This window comes from Poecilia formosa, unplaced genomic scaffold, assembly GCF_000485575.1.
Source record: "Poecilia formosa unplaced genomic scaffold, Poecilia_formosa-5.1.2 Scaffold252, whole genome shotgun sequence".
Taxonomy (NCBI): Eukaryota; Metazoa; Chordata; class Actinopteri; order Cyprinodontiformes; family Poeciliidae; genus Poecilia; species Poecilia formosa.
In genome coordinates, this window is record NW_006800191.1 from 226,719 (window position 1) to 248,837 (window position 22,119).

Below are 22,119 nucleotides of genomic sequence, written 5' to 3' on the forward strand. Positions count from 1 at the left end.
ATCTGTTGAATACAGAGACTTTAACTGCCCAACTTTTAGTTTTTAAACATTTGCACAGCAAAAATACTAAATCTTACCAAGTATTTTTGGTCTAGTTTCTAAAGCTAATATCTTAGTACATTAGAAATAAGACAAAACTCAAGAACAAGTAACATTTCCCCAAGATGTAAGAGGTAGTTTTAAGTAAATATTTCTTCATTTTTTCCATGTCAGAAGTGAAATAATCTGCAAGTGGAACCAGCACTTTTACCAACACTCAAGAATTACTGACTTAAAACAAGCTAGTGTATGTTGCTGTAAAGTTATTTTTGCGTTAGTTTTGTCTTCTTTTGCATTAGAGAAACAACTTCAACTAAATTCAACATGTTTTAATTCAATTTTAGATGTTCAGCAACAAACTACACATTAATCTGATTTTTGTTGAGAATTGATCAGTAATTTATGAAAAAAAAAAGTCACACTTCCTAAAAGAAAAGCATATAATTCCTAAATTTTCATCCTCAACAAGAAGAACAGCATATGGCTCACTCTTTCTCCAAAAAGGCTAGCTGGATCTTATGAACTGCCTGTGTTGGTTGTTCATATTCGTCCCTTTTTGAATTGCTGTCAGGGGCCACAGAAAATCCTTCCTAGAGCTACAAATGGCCCCCGGGGCAGCAGTTTGGACGCTGCTGCTCTAAAGCTTTCAGTTTCATATTTTAGAAAATACAGCAGAAGACGGTTTTTCTTCCTTTCTTTTTAAAAAGAAATTCCCCGAGTCCCAGCAACATTAACACATTAAGACACACGACAGCTGAAGGGAATAATCTTGGCTCCCCACATTTACATGGATTCTGTTTTGACGTCTACCCGCCCACGTGAAGCATTGTTGTCTGCCACTTCCTGAAAACACTTTGCTGTGACTCGGTAGTGACTCCTGGTAACGGAGCCATGCGAGCACAGACTGTCTGGAAAGGTGGGGATACGAGAAAATCTTGCTTTATTGCTGCATCCTAAAAAAGATATAAATTACAGTGAATTACTTGATAAAGTTTTGCTAAGGCAAAACCTCTAGAAGTTCAAAAAGTAGAGAGTAATAATTAGAGCTGTGTCATTACAAGCTGCCTGGTGGCTGTGCTGATTATCTCTGTGTCATTTAAGGAGACTGCTCATCATGATGACTGACAGGCTTTCAGGCAGGAACTCGCCAGCTAAGTGGATGAACACACGAATGAAGATAGAGTCATGATTTAGAGTTCAAATTCAAATAATCCCTAAATATTTTGGGACGGCGTGAAATCGACGTTTTCTATGATAAAATCGGGCCCCTGCTACTTTGTGAGACGCTGCTGTGCAGAATCAGTTCTCAGGAAAAAGCAGCACCTGGATTTATTGTAGATTTTCTTGCAAGCATGACAATTGAAAACTTAAAAATATGCATAAACTGCATAATCATTTGGTTAATTTAAATGTTTTTAAAAGGACTTTGTGGAGGGTTTTCCAATTGTTAAGGATGAATTGTTTCCAAAAATAACTGACGTGTGTTTTAGATTTGACCACAACAAATTTAAATAATGATGCAGAATTTTATTTCCTTAATTTTGGGAGTTCTGCGATCGGCTGATTTTATCAACCTCAGAAAAGGTTTGAAAATGAACTGCTGGTTTGACGGACAGACCGGCCCTGCAGGTCACGTCTGCACGTTGGCAGTTTACAACAAGCACCCCCATATTGCCAATTCAGAAACTTTCTTGCTATGTTGAGCAACATTTCAGCCAACGAAAATTGGAATCGGCCAAAATCGGAACCGGCAGGTCAGGTTTTTTACAGATCGGTAATTGGCCAGACAACTGCAATCAGTGCATCCCTAAATTTAAATAAGCTTGGCATCAAAATGAGGAAATAATTGAACTAATTAGATGAGATGTTTTGGTGCAAGAACACACCTAAAACATGCAGACCACCAACTTTTTAGGACTGGAATTAGCTGCTGCTGGTTTTGTTTCAGTAATGTAATGTCATGATGCTGCCACTTTGCTGCCACCCGAGTCAAACAATGAGGTCATCTGAAGGACTTTGCAGAACCTGGCCTGCTACTGAGGATGTGATTCACTCATTTGGTAAAAATGCTTTGGACCTGGATCCCGTCTGAAAGTTGCTTGAAGCCTGGATTTGAAGAGCCGTGGTTTAGATCAAAGCAAATCCATGTTTCAAACTGGCCCATTGAAAATTGAAAATCTGTGGCAAGACTTCAAAACTCACAGTTCAGACATTGTCTTCTCAGTTTAACTGTGGTTGAGTTATTGTGTAAAGAAATGTCAGAATAAATATCCATCTCCAGATGTGCACAGCTGGTAGAAACAGCTATACATGAACATATTTTCCATTTTCAAGTTATGGCCTTCTTTGTGTTGGTCTGTAAAACATATTGAAGGTGCTGTAGGTTTCTCAAAGTGGGGTCCCGTTTCACCGGGGAACATTTTAAGCACCAGCCTGTGAGGATTTGAACAAAGGGCACTTTGAGAAAACTTCAGGGGAAATTTCGGGTAACCCTGGGAAATGGGATTCAGCTGAAGCCCAGTTGATGCATATTAAAACCTTTTTCAAGAAAATACAAAAGGCAGAGGCTCAACGCTACTTCAGTTTATTCTCACGTAAAGATAAATGCCTCGTTTTTAAAACGGGTCCAGGCTGCAAATGTTCATTTTAAAGTTGGGCAGATAATTAAAAGTCTTACCTGGATGTCGTCGGAGGTCAAGTGTCCCTTCATGTCGCTGTTCTTCTTTTTGGGAGGCGGGGGAGCTGGTTTGTGGGCGGGTGGGAGGTCAGTCCTGTTAAGAGATTGAAAAGACAACATGACACTCAGCACAGTCAGGGTGGGCTGCTCTTCACGTCCCTCACCTTCTACAGCACTCTATAATGAGAAGTCCTGCCTGCACTTGCCTTTTTCACTCTTTCCTTGGATTTTGATAGATCTCGTGTTGGTGGCTTTGTTGCAGCCGCAGCCATCCCTGCCCTTGCAAAGGCTCTCGCTGGAGAGACACTGTGCTAATGAGAGTGGGCTGTAATTGGACACTGAGGTGAGGAGATAGGGATGGAGGGGGTGTAGAGGGCAGGGAGAAGGGCATGTGTGAGTCAGGTCCTCAGGGTTGGACTGAACCTCATCCAGAGTGCCACGTGGACAAACACCCTGCCTACTGTGCAGTGACCATTTGTTTGACATGCCGTTCAGAGCTGGGACACAAAGAGCTCAGCGGGCGCTTTTACCTGAATCACCGGCACCAACACCCTTCATCCTAATGCACTCAACCCTGCCCTCCGAGGCCACACCGGGGAAAACAAACCCGCAACGACTCAAAGCTACATCTGGAGCAAAATATTTACATACAACATGTTGTTTCTCACTGTCTGGTCAAACAAAACTGTTCCTGCTTTAGGTCAGTTAAGATCACCAAATTATTTTCCAGCCACATGGTGCCATATTAAAGCACAGTCTAGTAACTATGCTGCCTTCAGTTGTTATAAATATGCTGCATGTATCAAACACAACATAAAAGAAAGCTAACACCTTGAAAATGGGCTTCTGTGTCTTTCCGACAAGCTGCCGTAAGCACATCATCACAGGAATCCTCCTCTATTGACCCTTTATCTTCGTTCTGAGGAGTGAAAAGTAGTTTCTACAGTGGCGTCTGCCAACTGTTGCTGCTGCTAGTCTGAAGGAGCTGAGTGGGGGAGTCGGTGCTTGGCTGCCACTACAGGATTACTCAAATATGAATGGAAGAAAATCAGAGCAACACTCCAGAATGATGCAAAGTTAAAAATATTTTGATTTCACGCAATACTGCCCGTCTAAACGCCAAACTAATTAGATATTTTCTTTCTTAAAATTCAAAGTGTTGAAAAAATTTCTTTAGTTTTTGGTGAAACTCTGTTTTTAGTTTTTTTTCCCCACAGTTTCCTCTGGTTTGCTGGGAATGTGGCTTATTCCTCTAGACAGAACTGGTGCAAATGTTTAGGTTTGCCGACGGTCATTAGAGTTGGGACATCTGGACATTTTGTACCCAACTATGAAAAAGGCTTCTGGAGGTTTGTTTGAGTTCCTTTGGATTTCCCATGATGCCACACAAGGAATCAATGTTTTTGAGGTTCTACCATCAAATTCTCAATAACAACAACAACTGTGTCTCAACAGATTGCTTATAGTAATCATAGCGTATGAGATACTAAAACTTATCCCTTCATTTTTCTGGCCTTTAGATTTGTAATCCTGACAGACAAAACAGGAAAAGTTTAGTTTGATTCAGAAATGAAAACACGGTTCCATCTCTTTTTAGGCTCCATGTGTAAGCATCTTGTTTAACGCTGTAGGTCACATCCTCTTAAAGTAAATCAACAATAAAAATGTCGTGTCGTGATCTAATAGAAAATTAGATTTGTGGACCTGATGGACAGCCGTAATTGAAAGCTTTATGTTGAACTGATCTGATGTGAATTTGGATAATTATTTCCGACAGAAAGGTTTGCCGCCATGCAACAGTTACAAAGAAAACCTCTTCCCTCCAACATGCCGGCAGTCAGATGTCATCTGTCGTACTCTGACATGATATCAGCAGTGATCAAAGATAATGAAGTGCAGCACGGATACTAAGCTGTGTACCTACACGCATTATCTCCACCTCCTCCCGCCTCCCATTCGCACTGGTTCACGTCCTTATTGAATAACATGACCTTTCCGCAAGGCCATGCTGGCGTTTTAATGTGCAGAAAATTTGTGCATGAGTGCACCTCTTAACTCTTTCTTTCACGCTCATTATTTCCGGTCCGTATCACCTTGTCTCCAGACGGGGCTGCAGTGCCCCTGCCAGATTCATGTGGCACCATACTCAGCCTGCCTGCCTGCCTGCAGCACTGAGGCACAGCTATCACACAGAAAGGCAGCATTCAGCGTGTTACCTCCTCGACAAGCCAGAACCTACAATTTTCTCTGAGATAGATAAATATCAGGCTTACAGAAATCCATTCTGCACAGGTACAGCACCGTGCTCATTAAAAGTATTTTATGTCACTGCTTATGACAGACTGCATATCAGTACCAGGGAGAATTCAAGATGGTTTCACGGCGAACGCCGTAATGATGTTTCGAATAATGCATTTCAACCCCTCTCTCTGTGCAAGCTAACGCTGCGCTTCTGTTACAAATGTGCGCAAAACGTCGTCGATGTGCAGCTAATGGCGCAAAAATACAATTTTGTAATTGCTGTGTTTCCGTTGAATAAGAAATGCAGTTAAACAGAAGCTGCACCATCATCCTCCTACTACTTCCTGTCATCTTCTTCGTGTTTTCCGCTAGTAGTAACATCTGGTTATTGATCACGGCTGGGTTTCTACTGCAGTTTTGTAAAATACACAAATTTTGTTACAGTTGAAAAGCCAAATGATCCTACAGCCAAAATATTTTATCAAAAAAAAGAAAAAACTTTTTTTTTTCAAAATTGGCATGTTCCCATTAAAAAAAAATATTTTCATAATTCCAGTTTGCACAATAATATGCACAATAGAAATGACAGAGAATATAGATGTTTCACTAATCTTGACACAGTTTTTTTGTATTTTCACACCAGAACCAGAGGTTGGGAGCAACCCACGTTATCCACATATCCAAAAATATCAATAAAAATAAACATATAAATAAACTTCTATGTAAAAACTGGAATAAAAGATGGAATGACAAAGGTTTCACCCTTTATTATTCCGTCTTTTTACATAGATGTAAAGTTATCCGCATATCTAAAAACGTCAATACAAGTAGGTTTATAAATAAACCTCTATGTAAAAAGCCTGAATAAAAGTGTTGAAAAGTAGGTGCAAAAATGCAGAGAAAGCCAAGAAAATTGTGAAAACCTGTCAGCTTTTGAAAGCAATTGTGCCTACCTTCATTAGGGCAAATAAATGCTGTCTGGCCTCATCCTAATTAAAGGCCTATAAAAAGATTTCTTGATACCAAGGGATAATAAAAGAAGCATCTAATGATAAGTAAAGAGCCCTCTCAAGACGATATTGTTGATGCTGTTTGCAGATGTATGTCTGAACTTCTGACTGTTAAAGTTTGAAATAATCTGAAAATGGAAAAATGATTATTTACCACAAATCAGCGATGGACCGATGCTCCTGACAGGGCAGAGGAGTAAAAATAAAACCAAGGACCACACTTCAGCAAGACCTTGAATTAGCAGGTATAATTTATTAAAGGCAAATGACAAGTAATGCACTCAACTGTCAGCCGAAGAAACTCTTAACTGGTTTCAGAGGAAGAAAATAAATCTGATCCAGCCAACCGTATGAGTAAAAATCTATGCAAAAAACCTGAGAGCAAAGAAGAGGCTCCAAGATTTAATCACAGTTTGAATGAAAAGATATAAAAATAAAAATGATCAACAAAGGATTGTATTGTAATAAATGAACAACACGTTATTCTATTGTATTACTCATAACTTGAGTTGTGGACACAGTTGTGTTGATCTTTTTCAAAGTGCTGATTACTTGGGTTGTTAACGACATCTGCTGTGAATCGCATGGAAATACCCTCAGCAGAAATACGGTGGCTGAGAAAAACATCGATCGGTTCCATACCGCTCTCCCCTGCTGTAAACTCAAGACGTGCCGTCTCTCTAATCCAGACACATTTCTCACTCCGACTCGTGAAAAAGTAAAACCGCGGTGTCCGCAGGTGTGGACAAATTCATTCAAACAAGGTGAATCCTGCAATGTTTATGAACGTAAATTTCCATTTCAGCCTGCAATTTTTTATTTTTTTTTCTACCTACATCGGATCTTGTGGAAACTCTGGAAATTGCGTTTCATTGCAAGGGAGTCAGGACAAATATGCAGTTTGCAGGGCCCCCCCCCCCACATGCAGAGTGGTTTATTAAATTTGACCAAACACAAGGATATTGACTCATCTCATGGCTGCATCCCTACAGCGGTCACGTTGGCCGCGACATACCTCCCATTCTCGATTGAATCCTGCAACATTTGTTATCATGTTACACACAAGCAGCAGCAGCAGTAGTGCGTAGCACAGGATGCTGCTCCCGTTTGACACGTTGCTTGGGAGGAGGGAGCAGAAAGCAGCGTTTGATGAAGTGGTGTGTGTGCTGAGAGTACAAATACATAGTAAGACTGGAGCACAGGCGAGCAGATGCCAAGACAAACACACAGCCTCTGTTTGCTATGCAAGTAAACGTCAAGTTTCTACATGTACGCTGCTTGATTACCTTAACGTATTTGTATAACCAATACAGCCATAGGAAAAGAGACATGAAGCAAAGCAAACTGCGTTTTAGGAAACATTGTGTTTTCTTTCAAAAGTTTTTTTTTAAACCAAAGTTCATCTACTGCATGTTTATACATATTCATCAAACTTCGAGCATGTTTCACAAAGCAAAGTGTCTTTTAAAAAATTAGTGGAAGTGTTAACATTGACTTTCCATTATCATTATCCACAGTATTCATCAAATAAATGAAATCATATCTTAGCATAATTTTACGCCGTTTGTTGTCTCAGTCTTTGATTGGTTCATTAATAATCTGCATTTTATTGAGTAAATTAAAGCCATGTCAGTAAAACAAAGTTGAAATAATAGTTGAAACTATTGTTTAATAAAATCAGGGTCTTCATCAAGTCACTGGCTTAACTTAACTTCTGATATGTGTTTATATTACTTACAGCAAGAAGGGCAATATAAATATGATGATAACACAACAAGCACATCCTTTTTCATGTACAAAATTTATAAAACAGAATTTAGACATTGTCTCATTAATCTAACAAATCTGGGTATTTTTTATTCTTTGCTATGATGTTCACAGATAAAGAACATCATAGCTGCAGTGACCGTCTGTCAGTGACAAATGTCTAACGTCAGCTGACACTGCAGTCAGTAAACATTATGATGTTTGAGGCAAAGAGGTACGTTTATGAATGTTTTCTGTAGGTTTTGTTCACACATGATTAACTAGGTCTGCTTTGAAACAATCAATCAAATTATCAATGAGTCCTATTAAAACATAAACATGCTAGCATTAGCCTAGCCGTTCACCAAACTTCTCCACATGAAAACATCAGCAGATTGGATTTGTTGAAATTTAACAGCATGTTTGGAAAATGCTATGAATGTTTTTGGTGATGTCAGAACATAATGACTTTCTTAATGTAGCAACATTTCTTACAGAAACTCCAGTTTCGACAGTTAAAAAGATTGGAGACGTCATTGTCCTGAAAGTTAGCGGTCAGTTTTTTGTATCTGCTCAACCCCCAGTCGGTCATGACAGATGGCCTCTCGTACCTCTCCATGACCTGCTGGAGATTTTTTTCTATTAAAAGGGGAGTTTTTCCTTTCCACTGTCGCTACAGGCATCCTCGGTATGAGGGATTGCTGTAAAGTCAAACAATTGCCTGTTGTTGCTCTGTGCTTGTTCAGGAAGAGGGAATCCTGAAAGCTAAGCTAATTTAAATGTTTAACTGAACCTAATGCTCTGTTTGATAGAAAAGATAAATTAGCATGTACTTATGACTGAATAAAAATTACTTTTTTGTAGTTTACCTTTACATGACATTGTGAATTAATGCATTATAAATAATTCAAACTGTATTGAATTTAACATCTACAAATGTTTCTAAGTGACTCACATTGGTATCAGTAATAAGAGGTTAGCATACAGTAGTGAATTTTCACACATGATACAACATATGCAAACTGTGAATTGAGAAAATGTGCATATGTGAACACAGAAATAATTACAGCAGGTCTTACAGGTATACATTTTTACCCATTAATTACTTGCTTTAGAGGGTAAAAAAGCTTAGCAGAGTGCATTTATTAAGTCACTTAGAAAATGCTTGCTTCACAGGCAGTCCCCCATAAAAGGTATAATAGGTACATTGTGTTGGTAGCTGCAGCATAGGGGCTTTAAAATAGTGAGATTTCTCAGAGGAAGTAGATTAAGCTTTAATTTAAGTAACCTGGTTTCATATAACTGCATAATTTCATGTCTTGCCACCAGAAATAATTGAACCACACTCTCTGTTAAACTGGACATAATTTCTTACTTTTGGATTTTTATACAATTAGCTTTGAATAACTTATATATATATATATATATATATATATATATATATATATATATATATATATATATATATATAAACAATTGCTAGATTTTTTTTCCCTTTAAACCCAAACGGTTTGTTTAATGTTTGGCCCCCAATTCTAAGTTACAAAGAGATCCACAATTTGTTCAACATGTTGGCCTAAATATGTTGTAATTTTCCAATGAACTAAAAAACCTTTTGGGAGGTCGCCATTTTATTTTATTTTTTTAATCTGCGCAATCCATGCTGGGTTGATGACGCATTTTCGCGCGTCATGTACTGAAACGAACAGATTAAACGCAGGAAGACCAACTTTAACAGAGTTGTTGTTTATTATATTGCGTTTGACTGGTGCAAAATTGTATCGCTGTTGGTTGTAATAAAAAATAATCATATTAATATTGCACAGTGGGCGATGAACACAAATTCCGAAGGAACTACAGTTGCGATCTCAACTCCAGACGAGGGAGCCATTTTGACGAGCGAAACTGATGAAGGACCTAACGGATGGTCGCTAGCCCCGCAAGCTAAAAACAAATCCCGTACCGACAATTTTTATCCACAAAGCGCCAAACCCTGCCGCCGGCTAGCAAGTGAAAGACTATTGCTAATCAGAACATCCGGTACAGAGTGTTAACAGGACCGGACACGCAGCACGTCAACTACTTACCGGATCACACAGTCCGAGGAGCGGTAGGTGTTATTGATGGTTTAATTTATAAAGCTGAAGTTAGCAGCAGCAGAAAAACACCAGCGTCTTCGGTCAACTCTTTCGTCTTCCTTCAGTTTGGTTATCCTCATCTTCATTTACCCTCGTGATTTCTACATTACCATCCATTTCAATACGCTATGGTTCAAATTGAAAAGGCTTTTAATGACGTTACTCATCGTCGCATAAATCATTTACCCAGAATGCACTGCAGCGTAAACAACATGGCGACGTCCATGTGAGAATATTTTAATTTATAAATGCGTAACAGCCTACAGTATAGTTTTTACATCTAAAATATTTCTCAAAGTCTATTGTTACAACTAATTGTGGATCCTTTTAAGAGATAGGACTATAAGAATTTCATCGCTGTTCACACACTGCCATCTTGAGTTACACATCAGCCCGATGAGAACATTCTCCACTGGATGAAATAAGAAACATTAAGGTCATAGATATATAGCTGTATAATACTATACATGTCAGATTTTTGTGTTAATTACTTATTTAGATTAGTTATCATTAGCTTTTTACCTGCTACGTTGTTAGCACAAACAAGTTATAACTATGTTAAACTTTGAACCAAGATACAGGTCATAAAGACAGGCAATATTCATGTTAAATGATTAATGTCATTTTAAAATCTAAATTCAGTTATTTATCAGCATTTTGTTAATATAAAGTTGTTTTATTCTGTTAATCCTGATTGAAAATAAGTAATGTAAGCTTTACTTATTTGGTGTTTGAGTCCATGGCCTGTTCTTTTTCTCTTTGGCATCTCTTGATGTTTATTTTAAAAACATAACCCCTGTTTGCTGTGTCAAATCTGTAACCCAACCCAGTTTTGTTAAGTTCACCCATGGGGTTAGTCCATATTTGACCCAAAACTGGATTAACAACACAACTGGGATGTTTCCTGGGCTGCAGTTGGTAGCTCTGGAGCAAAAGGGTTTGAATCCCAGCCTGGGATCTTTACGTGTGGAGTTTTCATGTTCACACCATGCATGCATTAATTTTCTCTGGGTCTTCCTCCCACATTTCAGAAGCATGGTCACTCTAAATTTCTTTGTGTGAGTTTGTGCGTCTTGGTTGTTTGTCCTTTGTGACTCATGTCATGCGACGGACTGGCAACTATAATAGCTTGATGAGTTGTTTTATACCCAACTGGCAATTTGAAGGTACAACTTTATTCATAGGGGAAAAAAGATACAAGAGTTTTTTTTTTAATGTAAAGTATTGTGCTTTTATATATGAGAACTTCAATATTCTAATAATATATTAGAATTTAGATTCCAATTTAACAGTGACTTTTCAAATAATTAAAGTAGCTCTTTTATCTTGAAAACTATGCAGGCCATTAGTAATGTCATGCTGGTATGTATGTGACGCCTGATGGATGCAGAGACCATCACGATGTGATGAGAAGTCGGCTTCTCACCAACAGACTTCATCATGTATTAGTGGTTTTTCTTCAGGACTCCAGAAGGTTCTACAATTTATCTTGGCTAGGCTTTGAAAGTGCTGTGTGCATCTGGACAAACAGTTCTGGTGTCATTTCCTGAAAGTGCTCGAGTTGCTCTCGCAGTTTGGAAATCACAATTCAGTTTATGTCATTTACCAAAGGCACTGCATGTCACCTTCACTTTCCACACGTTTGCTATTTCTTCCAAATAGGTATATTTGGAGTGGCCTGTGTTACTTTTTCTTCCCATTGCTGTTTTCTACTGTCACCACCTGTTCTGCAGTTTATTTACCACAACGTCCAATTAGTTGGCCATCACTACCTTAACCCAGTGTTAATAGTCTGTAAGTCTCAGGACCTTTAATGTGGAAAAATCCCAGTTTTTCCAGTTAAAACAAGAAATCGAGAACATAACCAGTGAGCTTTGACAGATTGATGGTGTTGCTACAGATATTTATGTGGTTTCTACTGTGACTTGGGGTTTCTTGGAATGAAAATGTATCCAAATGCAAAACCGAATTTCTTAATCCCAACTGCAGATTTCCCCTTTTGGCATTTTAAGCTAATGTAAACATTTTATTTGCATATATTTGTGTGCAATTACTGATTATTACTTTTTTATATTTAGCAGAAAACATAACATCACAAATAAGAAACTATTAATAGAAGCTTCTTCTATGTTCATACTCTAAATAACTATTTGGACTGTTCTCAGTAGAAACATCTCACGGATGACATTTGTAGCCCGACACATTTCTGTCTCCAACGGTTTCATTACACCAATCATGTTTAAGCTCATGTGTCTGTTTGTTCATGACGTTGGCTCTGTCAGTCATTAGTCAGAAACAATGATGCTCTCCTCGGCTTGATCACCTCATGTGCATCTCAGCTGTGTGATCGCGCAGGCTTCTTCAGAGCCCAACGCGATGCTGGCAGCATGGGGGCGTCGGCTGTGTGAGACGCAGACACAAACTAGAGCTGACAGGCGCTGCAAGCCTAAGGGGAGCAGAAAGCAGTGGGCAGAGAACCATAAGCTACTCTCTGGCTTTGCACTTTGTTTCCTACTCAGATATCCACCTTGAAGACCTCGCTCCTCCTCGCTCGGTTGGCTACAAAAGGCTCAGGGCAGCTTAAGGGGAGATTTGAAGGGGATAGCAATGAGAAAACATAACTAATCCTTAAACTGAGAGGAAAGATTTACAGCAAAGGAAACAACTTTTTACAGTGCAATCAGAAAAAAGTGACTTTCCTATTAGAAGTTGTTGTGCTGGTGAGACTCATTTTTTGTGTTCAATCAGGGTTAAGATGTCCCTCAGCTTTACAGTAAGAAAACACTCTTCCCCTCTTCAGTTTGGTGAGAGATTGTAAAGTGTTGCATCCCCAGAAGCATTTGGATTAAGGAGCCGCCTAAAAACTGCAGCCCAACCCGCAGAAAACAACCTGAAGTGCTGGAGCTGATCCTTGGCACTCCTATTGATTTCTGTTGATCACAATCTTATTTGGCAATTTAAATGCTAATGATACTTTTAATTGCAAGACGGGATAAATGTGATTTGATCTTTAGGAGGCAATTACTTTCATGCTTTGTCTAGCTCCAATCTTTTTCAGAAGGCGGACAACAATTACTCTGCACAACTCAGATTTCCTTCTTTGCTTGCAAAAGAAGAAAGAGGGGGAAAGAATGAAACAAGCAAAGTGTTTCTTTTGTGTTCTTTGACAAGTTTATCAAAAAATTTTCTTTTGCTGAGGAGAGAAGCTTAGCTTCCAAAAACACTTTACAGCCATACATCCACTCGGTTCCAGTGTGTTTTCAACATAAGACATTGTACACATACGTACTCCGATATACAAAAAAAAAAGACGAGGATTGCCCTAGACACTTGAAACGCATGTAGCACATTCTATACAGCAAAAACAAAGCACCAGTTTTATTTACTGACATTAGATATAAAAGTTTTCAGTTGACACCCAGTACATTAACAATTCAAAGACTCACATGAGAGACAATCCTACTTTGGTTACAGCTTAAAGCAAGAGGATGTGCAACAATAATTGACCATTTAGCACATTTAAAAGGTCTTCACATAGTAAAGATGACCATCTTACAAATCAAAATGTACACAAGAACAAGTTATATCTCTTGGATTTACTTCTTCCAGAATTATATGTTTTTAAAGGTACTGCTAAATAACACAACTACTGTCCATCAGTGACTTCAAATGCCTTCCAAAATAATAGCAATGCTCTATAACCCTTTAGTTATTTTCATTGTGGTTGAATGTACTTAATACCTCCCGTCACACTATTGCATATCTGCCTTATACTGTTGTCAGTATGCCATCTGATACCATAGAGTACATAATTTGATTTCCAGTTAAACTCTCAGATTATTTACTAAACATAGGCACCACTGGTACTAAATTTAAGTAAATGCTACACAAATATAGTAGCAGTCTTTTGATAACTAGAACTAAACTCATTATAAGCCACGCAGATGCTCTGTCTGCGCTGGTGAACATTCACTCAACTAACTTGGCCCTGTCTTCTGAGGCATTATTTAAGCCACTGAGAACTGTAATATTAGACAATCTCGTGACGGTAATATTGTCACTAATTATTGTGATGATGATATTAGTTGCATGGGCCACATAGGGGAACGTTGCCTTGCAGGGAAAAAGGGATTTTTTTCCATAAAGTTTGCAGTTAAACTCCATCAAACAAACTGAAATGTGAATTGGTGAAACTTGGTAATGATAGCCAATGACGCTGCATCTAAACAATATTGTCTGATATTAATATTGCACCAATTGATATTATGCTTATGATATATTAGTGAGATATCATGCAGCTTTACTGCAGGCAAATCTGGATAAAGCACTGAACTTTAATCTCAATAGGGTCTGTAGAGTTTGGTGGATTAATTCAAGACATTGATAATATTGATACCAGGTCAGTATCAGATTGATATTAGCATGGTACTTTAGTTTCAGATTCCCTCAACTCTACCTCAGAAAATAAATTTTGATTTGTTCTCTGATAATGTTTTGCATTTGTTTGTGTGGGGAAAATGCACAAAAACCATTTTAATATGGTATTAAAGTATTTTGTAGATACTTATAAACTTTGTTAAATTTCTGTTGAAGGTTTGAACAAAAAAGTAAAAAGGAAAAACCACAAGAATACCTAAAGGTCAGAGGCTTGATGATATACTTAAATAATTAAAAGTATCAGTATCGGTATCGTTGGACTTACTTGGTGTTGAATTGATACAAAAATGTGCGATACTGCACAAGAAAGCAGAAAAAAATGATAAAGTGACTCCACGCCAAAAAACCCCCCACTAAGTTTTCTGCCCTTCATCTGTATGCCAGCATATGTAGCAAGATAAGAAACAGTGTGACAGTAGCTTTATGGTTTTACTCTTACGCAGTTGACAGCATGGTGGAGGTTGGCATCAAAGTAGTTTATACCAGCGAGTATTTACAACAACAAGGAACCAAGCTGTACATCATTTTTTACCCACTTTGCTATAATTGGCTGTGCTTTTCGGCATTTTGGAGGTCATACATCAAGCTCCGGCAAAACGGAGCGATGAACACATTATTGGGAGAACATCGCCTCTGACAGTGCCTATCTATTTTGATAATCAGTTGACTATTGTGCCAGTGTAGCCTCTAAAAGGAGCCCGGTGATTTATTAGGATTGACCAATTTTGAGTCACATCATGTGCTTCTTTGTGAGGGCAAACAGAGGCGTGACTGGCGGTGCAGTCAGGCATGTTATCAAATGCCCAAGCTTGATTAACAGCTCATCAACATGCAGAATTAAACAGTCTGGCTAAACGCTTCCCCTATACCCCGACATTACACACTTGCATAAAACTATGAATCTCTTTACAGTGATCCTGCAGCTAAACAAACGCAACGCAGTCCCTTCCTGCACCTTATCAGCATTTATATCATTAGATATTTCAATTAGAAGAAGTGAACAGGTTTCTAATATGACACTGAACACGACTGACAACAACACACACAGAGCGTTTCACCACATTTCACTACATGAAGCAATCCATGCCAAAATTAGTGAGACACAGCAACGGTCACAGTACTGAGAAAACGATAAATCTTGTCATGCAGATTCGATGGGAGTCGTGCACACAAAACGGGAGAAAAACGAGCAGGAGGCAGAGGGAAAAGGTGGACAGTTAAGGATAATATCGTGTCTTATCTTATGTGTCACAAAGCTTTAAAGAGACAGTTCACATATTCAATTTTTTGCATAATATCAACAATAGTTCCCAAACCTGCAGTAGAAACATGTAATATCGCAGTGAGTTTGTTGGGAGAAATGTTTAGGCTAACAGACTGACTCCTATTTAGCTAATTTAAGCTACTTTAAACAGCTCAAACTAAAAGTATTTGCTATCAAAGTATACAGCCTACAATATTAAACATCTGCATGTTTGGAAAGACGGTTGTCCATCAGTGGACTGATAATTAGCAGTTAATAAGAACTGTTCATCCTTTTTCCTCTAAACCAAACTGTCTGCGCTTGGTAACTTAGACCTTGTTCAGCTGAGGTTTTATTTTATATTTTAAGATCCTAAATTACAGAGATTGTTACTTTGAAAACATTCCATTCAACTGATACAAATTTTCCATGGTATGATGCAAATTAGCAACATTAGGCATAGCTGTAGTACCTAAACAAATTCAGCAGTTTTATGCTGTCTATGCTTTGAATTTGTATTACAACATACGTTTATGTTCAAACCTTTTCCATTGCATCTTAGTACTCAAAATCGCAAGCTGATACAGTTTCTACTCTGACTGCTAGATGGCAGTAAAAGGCTTCAAATACAGTTCTCTCTATGTGCAGGATCTCCATTAGCATGCACCTTAGTATCAAATTTTCAACAATATTCTGCTTGGGGCCATTTTCATGTGATCTTATTAGATATAAAGTATTTTGTAAAAGAATGAATGCTTAACGTCTGTATCCAACGCATGAAATCAAATCAGCTTGAGGTTTGAGACCAAAATTAGCCAAAATGTGAAATCTGTCTTTCTTTTCTTTTCAACAGAGGTACTGCGATATGTCACGTTTCTAGTACAGGTACCTCACTTTAAAATACAAGCTGTCCCTTTAAAGTCTCAACTTTGATTAAGAATTTTACATCTACTTTAAAATCTCCACTCATCCTGTTTGTTCCTATTCAGCTCCGTGAATCTGATCAAGTGGAGCTGGACGCTTCATCTTTTTAATTTTGATGAGGTTTAATTAATCTTGGAGCTGCTTTTAATCAAGCTTCATTTTCTTGCATAATTGTTTATCAAAAGGCATTGCCGTTATTTCATGGAGCTGGATATTTTCTGTTTTTTCTTTTCTCCTGCGTCAAATGGAGACGCATGAGTTCAGAAGTCTTTATAGATGCATCAAAACAAATCTCTTATTAACACATCAAGTCCAGTGCTTCTGAGTCGTGATCGATGAAAGTTTGCAGCTTTCAGCGCTCACAATGGCGTGCTCAAATACGTCACTTGCAGACCGCCGTTACATGCAGGCAGCAGAATAGAGGATCCAGGAGGGCAGGGGTCGGCAGGGGACAGACTGGGGTCAGGTGCCTCTACTTTCCTTGTGGGGGACTCTGGCTTCTCTGGAGCCTGTGTCACACAACTATCAGCAACAGCAGCAACAGCAATGCTGAGGGAGTGGAGTGGGAAACAAAGAGCAGTTACTTCAGCGTCAGAGCGAGACAGAAAGATAGATTAGCAAGGAGGGAGAAAGAGACAGAAAGCAATGGGGGCGGTAAGAGTCTGTGTGATTCATCTCTCTTGAAAAAAAAAAAAGAGCTGCTGAGAGGTAGAGAAGTGGGGTTTCTGGGTCATTGTGGGTTCAGAGTTGGACATGCAGCCTTTTTGGTCTCCAGGTTTCAGGTGGAAACCAAAAAGCTGCCAGAGTGGCTTGTGACTGCCAGGACGGCTTCTAATATTCTCCACAATCTCGACTTCCAGGCTCATAAAGGCTCTCCTGTCCCCTCAGCTCGGTGCTGCACCGCCCCAATCGTGAAGCTTAGGCAATTTTACCAGTCCATTCCCACATCAGAGTAATTTTCAAGGGAACTGGGTTTGCATCTTGAAAATGCACTATTTGCCCAAGTGCATCATGAAAAAAACTTGGCAACCTCTAAGCTATCGGTCTTGCTTGTGCATCTCTTTCTTTCTTCAGCTAGTCGTTCCCAGGGTTTACACACTTTGAGATAACTGAAAAAGTTAATTTAGATTTTTGCAGCTCTGTTGCTCGTTGTTCTCTCTGTTGCACCCAGTGGTCTGTTTTCCTCCCCCCTGTGGACGGGCAGCAGCTGGCAATGTTCAAAACTGTCATGGCCCCTTGGTTTGCAGGCACAACAAAATTACCTAGCTGGCTGGAGGTGGAATTGCAGAAGTAAACAACAGTGTTCCCTCAATCTGCCTTCAACAGCAGTTTCATAAGAGTAATTGATTCTGCAAAGGAAATCAGTTTTTCTTTCCTTTTCTGCAGAAAATGTAAACTTTTACAACATTTAATTTACTGGGTTGGGTCAAATCAATATTTAAATCGGTATGCACCGCATCGTTGGTAATGCTAACAGCATGGATTTTATCCATGCTCGTTTTCAGATCGCTCATCTGCTGAAATAGATTTCAAATAAAATTTATTTGCAAAATGTAATGATGTGCATGCAGATAAAATTTACTCCCAGTCCAGCAATAAACTAAAAAGCTATGAGAAGTCAGCTTGTCGTGTGATGGTATAATAAGCATCCGATGCAAGCTAACCTCTCTTAAGAAGAGACTGCAGAGTCTGTTACTGCAATCAGTCCTGATTAAAACAATGGTGTTTCAGGCCCACATTATAATCAGGAAGCTTCTTAGAAGATATGATCATTGATTCTATCTGCCCTTGAAAATGAAAATGATTTTTTTTTCACTCGTTTCTGAGCACGACTGTAATTACATTATGTTTCACCCCGAGATGCAAAGGAAATGAGATTATTGACTTCTAGAATAAATGAGACAGAGGCGGGGAAACGCATTGGAATCATGTTCTGTCTGACAATAGTTCAGATGAAAAGGAGTTTTACCTTCGTCACCCGACAAGAGTGCCCACCTAATCTTACAACCTGTCCGGCGTAACCCCCCCAACCCCCTCCCAGTAATATTCTCCAGTTCTGGCTTTGGTACTCACAGGTCATTATCTGTCTCTGTGCGGGTCTTCTGCTGCCGCCGATGGACCATGAAAACAGTAACAGCCACACCAATGATGAGTCCAATGGCAACAACACCTCCAAGGATCCCGATAACACCACCTGGGGGACCCTGAGGCATTGGCTTCTCTGCAGACAAGAGAAGAAATGACAGTGTCAGCCTGGGTGTTCTTTGAGTAATTGATGGTGCTAGGTTGTACTTGGCAGAAAGGAGGCAGGAAAAGAAGCTGGCGGTGGGGAGGAAGTGGTGGGATTAATGCCACATACTGCGCCTTGCAAAAGTATTCACATCCTTTTAGATGAGGAGTGTCCAAAGTGTAGCACCTGGACCATTGCTGAAGTAAAGAAACTGTTGGGTACAACAAAAATATAACATTTTTTAAACCAGGTTTCTGCATTTATTTTAGTTTTCTAGTAAATAGAACCACAGAGGGGCCATTATCCCATTATTGTTGCTGAGCTAAAATTGGAAAAGGAAAATAAATCAACGTCAAAATGTCAGAAATTGTGTATCACTTTAAACAGTTGTGAAATACAGATACAATTTTACAAATAACTTTTCTACAAAAATCGATTTTATTCATTTCAATGCTGCTGTTGAGCAGATAAAATAGAATTTTAACTTTATTATAGAAAAAATATGGTTTTCAACTTAATTTTGGGCACTACTCCTTTATATATTTGAACAATTGGAAGTGGAAGAAAATTCATGGTTTCATATATTTTTTTTTCCATTAAAAATCTGAACAGTGTGATGTACATTTGTGTCTAAATTTGACTCCAGTGAAGTTAAATGAGTTCAGATTTTTAGAAAGAAGTAAACAGCCATTCTGAAACACCTGAACACCTGTGCAATGCCATAGACCTTGAAGGATATTTTACAAAAAACATTTTTTATAGAATTTCAGCCCTGCAAACCTGTTGAAACCATGTCAACATGGAAACAGAAGTGCATTTTAAAAGAACGAAACAATGGCGTGTCCCGAAAGGAAAATCTCTCTGCAAGCCATTTGACACAGCTTTTTCCGGCTTCAGTCTTTGTGTCATGAAAACACATCCAAATACTATTTTCAGACAATTATTTCAGTGTGAAAACCATTGTCCTGCCTTTCCCTGGCGTTGCATGAATACCACATAGCTGTGGTCATTCAGCAGCTGCTGTCGCTGCTGCATTTTTAATGCGCGCTCCATCAACTGTTCCAAAGAAGCCTGAATTGGCTCAGGCTTGACAGTGAACCCAAAATGGACTCTTAAGTGCATCACAAAGCTATTATATTTTGAACTTCCTGCCATCCCTGAGGTACAAATGCAACATGTATTTCCAGCATTGCACTTGAACAATGGGCCTCATTCTGCTGAATGAGAAACATGTAAATGTTGGACTGTCACTTTAGCTGATTGATGGGGGAGGCAGAGGGGTCCAAACCAATGTGGTAAACATTGCAGATTGTTGATGTTGCTCTGCGCACCTTGTTTCCCGTGTTTGTACTGTTGATAAAGTAGAACATATTCATTTTGGCACAGGAACTGCAATTATACTCCAAAGATTGATGCAGTTTGTTTTGCAGAAGCTGAGCTCGTCCAGGACTTCATCTTCACATTACATTTTGATGTATAAAGGTTTCTAAAGAGCCTATCAAACTTAATGACCCACATTAGGGTTGGGAAATATTAGAACATGTTGACATTCTAATCCTGTGTAACATGAAACTGTACTCTCATGGCTATTTACAGTCACTGGATCTTAATCATGTTTAGCTTTCTAGGATGTGGTGGAAGATTGAAATCAAACCTGCACAGTGTAACAAGATCATATCACACAAGATCTCAAGATATTAAAATACCAGAATGTTTCTCATTGAAGTGACTGCGATCTTGTGAGCACTAGCATGCCTTTGATTGATGAAATTGAAATAGAAAATGCCAGAACTACTCTTAAATAGCTTGTTTGCCACCATTTTGGGTTTGCAGTAAACAACAACAAAGTGACAGAAAAGACACAAATGCTATGCTGCGTTCACACCAAACCCATCCGACGCTTCATGTTTGACACGTGTGCACTCTGAATGCAAACCTTGACATTTTGCTCTACACCCCATGTTTCGCACATCTGGTTTACATTCATAGTCGATGTGGAGGCGTGTCGCGGGCACGTCAGGCACGCTCCATTCAGAAATCGCTCTCGCCGTTGTTTTCCGCTGCTGGCCTATTTGTTGGACGCTCCAGATCGCATATATATCCTACATATATTCTTCACTAAGAGCTATGCTTTAACATAAAGAAGCATCAGTTCAGCTGTTATTGTGATTTTATACAAAATGCTGGAAAGATCTGGAAAATGTTGGTAGTTGTTTCAACTAACTATGCAGGAAGAAATTGCACAAAACACTGTTGATTTCACCAACTCAAGTGCTATAACTCCAAATAGTGATGAATGTGATTAGCACAAATATTAAAAAAAGAAGATCTGTTGTCTCTTCGATAAAAGGCTAAATTACAGAAGGCCTCGCGGGAATCTCTGTTGTTTTTCAGCCGATGTCAGGTGCTACAAAAATAGAACAGTCGTCGCCTCTTAGAGCCATAATTAATTTTCTTTCCTTCAGGAAAACAGCTCTGGTGTCTGTTTTCTTTGACAAGAGCAGTTGAAGCTGCCAGGGAACAATCATCGGCTCGGAGAAAATTCTCACTATCCTCCAATTTGAAGAGGAAAGCCTATCTGCTGCCCTCATGATGTCTCCATTATTAGCTGCACGCCCCTCCCCGTAGCGACAGGACAAGGCCTCGCTCCCAGGGGGCCTCTTCTCGACGGCCTCCGCTCGGTTGATTCACCACTCATAATGATGGATACACAGAGGACTACTTCACACACAGCCGAACAATGGCAGGCGCGTTAGCCCACCTTGTATCCAGCAGCACTCACTGCCACAGCCAGTGACTATATATCATGTCTATCAGATTGTCATGCTACGGTTGCCTTGGCTGATCTAATTTTCTGTCATATTGTTCCTGAAAGGAACATCATGTCAAACCTTGCAGTGGAAGAAAGTAAATAGTTATTTTTGTAGCTACAAAAATACAAAAAAAAACTTTTTTCTTTAGTTATTTCAGTAAAAAGAAAAGGCAGTGGAGTGATTTGGAAGAGCGAGTGTGAATGTGATGTTGCAGCAAGGGAACAGATAAGCCAGAACTCCCACTGTTGTCTCATCGCGCTACATCATGAAAGCCAGTGGGCTGAATTTCATGCCACTAATGCAAATGCCAGACACAATAGTGTGTTGTATAACACTAATACACAGAGGAGAGGACTGGATCAGAATGCAATTTCCCTCGTTGTGGCGCCGTAGGCACGGGATTTACACTGTCACCTCCTTACACATGAAGTTGGGGGAGCCATCTGCTGCACAGCCTGAGCTCCTTGGCTGCTTCCTATGTAGCTGGAGAAACATCAAAAATTCAAGCTTTTATTTTCTGGACATGAATTCCACATTAAAGCATCCCAGATAGCACAGAATGATTGAAACAACATTGAATCAATGTCAGCCAGAAACATTGAATCAACGTTGAACGCTGAC

The 22,119-nt window shown here is 39.2% G+C and overlaps 1 protein-coding gene across 4 annotated transcripts in view; it reads right to left on the reverse strand.

The window, feature by feature from the left end:
* Positions 1 to 22,119, reverse strand: part of nectin1b (nectin cell adhesion molecule 1b) — a 229,031-nt gene that overhangs the window by 39,227 nt on the left and 167,685 nt on the right. For 3 of the 4 annotated variants that reach the window (XM_007569928.2, XM_016680660.1, XM_007569930.2), the window contains exons 6-8: positions 18,529 to 18,676; positions 16,936 to 17,004; positions 2,717 to 2,810 (exon numbers count right to left, since the gene is read on the reverse strand). In XM_007569928.2, coding sequence (XP_007569990.1) covers positions 2,717 to 2,810; positions 16,936 to 17,004; positions 18,529 to 18,676 — 311 coding nt within the window. The remainder of the gene's footprint in view (positions 1 to 2,716; positions 2,811 to 16,935; positions 17,005 to 18,528; positions 18,677 to 22,119) is intronic. The other variant, XM_007569929.2, reaches the window with a different exon arrangement.